A 2,555-nucleotide genomic window follows, 5' to 3' on the forward strand; every position below is an offset into this window, starting at 1 on the left:
AAAGTTAGTGATTACTGGTTCCACGTTGATTTATTTCAATAGAAATTGTTGGGGGGAACTGAAAGGCTATTACCGTACTGGTTACTTTGCAGCCCGGACATTTTCCCCAAAACACATTTTAGACGCGATCGCAACACAGAAGTACCTTTCAAATCCGATCATTTTTAAGACCTTCCAAATCATATTTAAGACCTTTCTTATTTTTTTGGTCATATTTAAGACCTTTTTAAGGCCTTAAATTCAGATTATCAAATTTAAGACTTTTTAAGACACCGCGGGAACCCTGTGATTGGCTCACCTGCAGCAGCTTTGTCTACGTAGTGCAGCTCGTTGTAGAACAGGCTCTTCGTCGGGCATTTCTCTCGCACCACGTTGGCGATGTAATGCAGCAGCGTCTGCTTCCTGTCTGTGGACTTGGTCTCCAGCTGCTGGAACACACACACATAACACTCAGATACTGTGTGTGTGTGTGTGTGTGTGTGTGTGTGTGTGTGTGTGTGTGTGTGTGTGTGTGTGTGTGTGTGTGTGTGTGTGTGTGTGTGTGTGTGTGTGTGTGTGTTACCAGGTCTAAGCTCTGCAGTTTGAATCCGTAAACAGCTCCTCTCTTGCTGCTATTCATATAGTTCCCCAGAGCCAAGATGATCTACACACTCATTCATTATGAAAAGGATTATACACACACACATTCATTATATACAGATTGTATACACACACATTCATTATATGACATATAGTATACACACACCACCAGTATACCACACACTGTGTATTTAACGCAATATAAAGTGTGTATCTCTATAAACTCAGACTGACCTCCAGGATCTTCTTGAGCTTCTGAGAGGATTTGATAGAAACTGAAGCAGCGATGATCGCGTGGAGTTGCTGAGGAAACACAAGAGAGAGAGATCAGTTTAGCTGTGTTTCTACCTGTCTGTCTGTCTCACTGGGGTTCAAATCTGTCCGTCTAACCTGTCTGTCTGTAAGCTGTCTGTCTGTAACCTGTCTTTCTGTAACTTGTCTGTCTGTCTCACTGGGGTTAGAATCTGTCTGTCTGTAACCTGTCTATCTGCCTGTAACCTGTTGCCTGTAACCTGTCTGTATGTAACCTGTCTGTCTGTAACCTCTCACCGGCGTCAGCATCTGCAGATTGTCGCTGAAGTTGCCCATGAAGGTGAGGATGGTCATGCGTTGGTTGAGCCTCTCGATGCGGCTAAACTGCATCATGAACCTGTCTTCATCGCTCAGAGCCTCCAGAGGTTTTCTGTCTCTCTCGTATTGACGGAGCAGCTTCACCTCGGCCTCCGTGGGCAGGAAACGCATCAGGCATTCAACGAAGTCCACTCTCACCGTCCGGAGGTCGAACCTGAGGACATATAGAGGGACTGCAGTCAGCCGACAGCCAGCCGACAGCCAGCCGACAGCCAGCCGACAGCCGGCCGCCGACAGTCGGCCGACAGCCGGCCGACAGTCAGCCGACAGCCAGCCGACAATCAGCAAACATCCAGCCGACAATCACACCCAGCCAACAGTCAGCCAACATCCAGCCAACAGTCAGCCAACATCCAGCCAACATCAAGCTGACATCCAGCTAACATCCAGCCAACATCAAGCTGACATCCAACTAACATCCGGTCAACATCCAGCCGACATCCAGCAAACATTCAGCCAACATCCAGCAAATATCCGGCCGACAGTCAGCAAAGATTCCAGCCGCCATTCAACCAACATCCAGCCAACAGTCAGCAAAGATCCAGCCGACATTCAGCCAAAATCCAGCTGACATCCAGCCAAAATCCAGCAAACATCCAATCGACATCCAGCCATCACTTTGCCAAACTCTGGCAGACAGTCAGCCAACATTCATCTAACAACCATCCAACATTCAGCCAACATCCAGCCGACAGCCAGCTGACAGTCAACCGACAGTCCGCCAACATCCAGCCAACATCCAGCCAACATCCAGCCGACAGCCAGCTGACATCCAGCTGACATCCAACCGACAGTGAGCCGACAATCTAGAGATTTCACTTAGTGCTGTTGTTGTCTTACGTGTGGATGGCGCGACAGATAACCTCTGACCCCTGACCCGCCTTCCTCAGAGTGATGGCCAAGTTTTTAGACCGGTTGGCATCCAGCAGAGAAACTTTGGACGGAGCTTTCTGAGGAAGTTTCTGTCTGGAAAGAGTCAAGTCCACCGCCGGACCCTGAGCCTTCGTCTTAAACAGCTCCTCAAACTCCTCCACGTTAATGTCCTGAGAGAGAGACAGGTACAGAGAGACAGTCAGGTACAGAGAGACAGACAGAGAGACAGAAAGGTATTATAATGTCTGTCTGTTACCCCAAGGATGGTTTCGTCGTCGATGTCGTTGAAGATGGTCCCGTTGATCTGGCTCGGCTTCAGAGCCACCCAGTTCAACACCGGCATCCGGAACTTGGTCTGGATTGGCTTCTTTATCTTCACCGCTGCACGCAGAGAGACAGGTGAGCAGAGAGACAGGTGAGCGGAGAGACAGGTGAGCAGGTAGACCGGTGAGCAGGGAGACAGGTGAGCAGAG

At 49.2% G+C, this 2,555-nt stretch overlaps 1 protein-coding gene across 1 annotated transcript; it reads right to left on the minus strand.

The window, feature by feature from the left end:
* Positions 1 to 209: 209 nt before the first annotated feature.
* Positions 210 to 2,547, minus strand: LOC104944453 (formin-like protein 2). The gene is made up of 6 exons (XM_010769987.1): positions 2,339 to 2,547; positions 2,050 to 2,252; positions 1,129 to 1,363; positions 814 to 882; positions 563 to 643; positions 210 to 428 (listed from the first exon to the last, which is right to left on the minus strand). The coding sequence occupies exons 1-6, from the start codon at positions 2,423 to 2,425 to the stop codon at positions 255 to 257; spliced, it is 849 nt and encodes a 282-aa protein (XP_010768289.1). The 5' UTR covers positions 2,426 to 2,547; the 3' UTR covers positions 210 to 254.
* Positions 2,548 to 2,555: the final 8 nt, after the last annotated feature.

The sequence above is a fragment of the Notothenia coriiceps genome, unplaced genomic scaffold, assembly GCF_000735185.1.
Source record: "Notothenia coriiceps isolate Sejong01 unplaced genomic scaffold, NC01 NC01_scaffold00008083, whole genome shotgun sequence".
Lineage (NCBI taxonomy): Eukaryota > Metazoa > Chordata > Actinopteri > Perciformes > Nototheniidae > Notothenia > Notothenia coriiceps.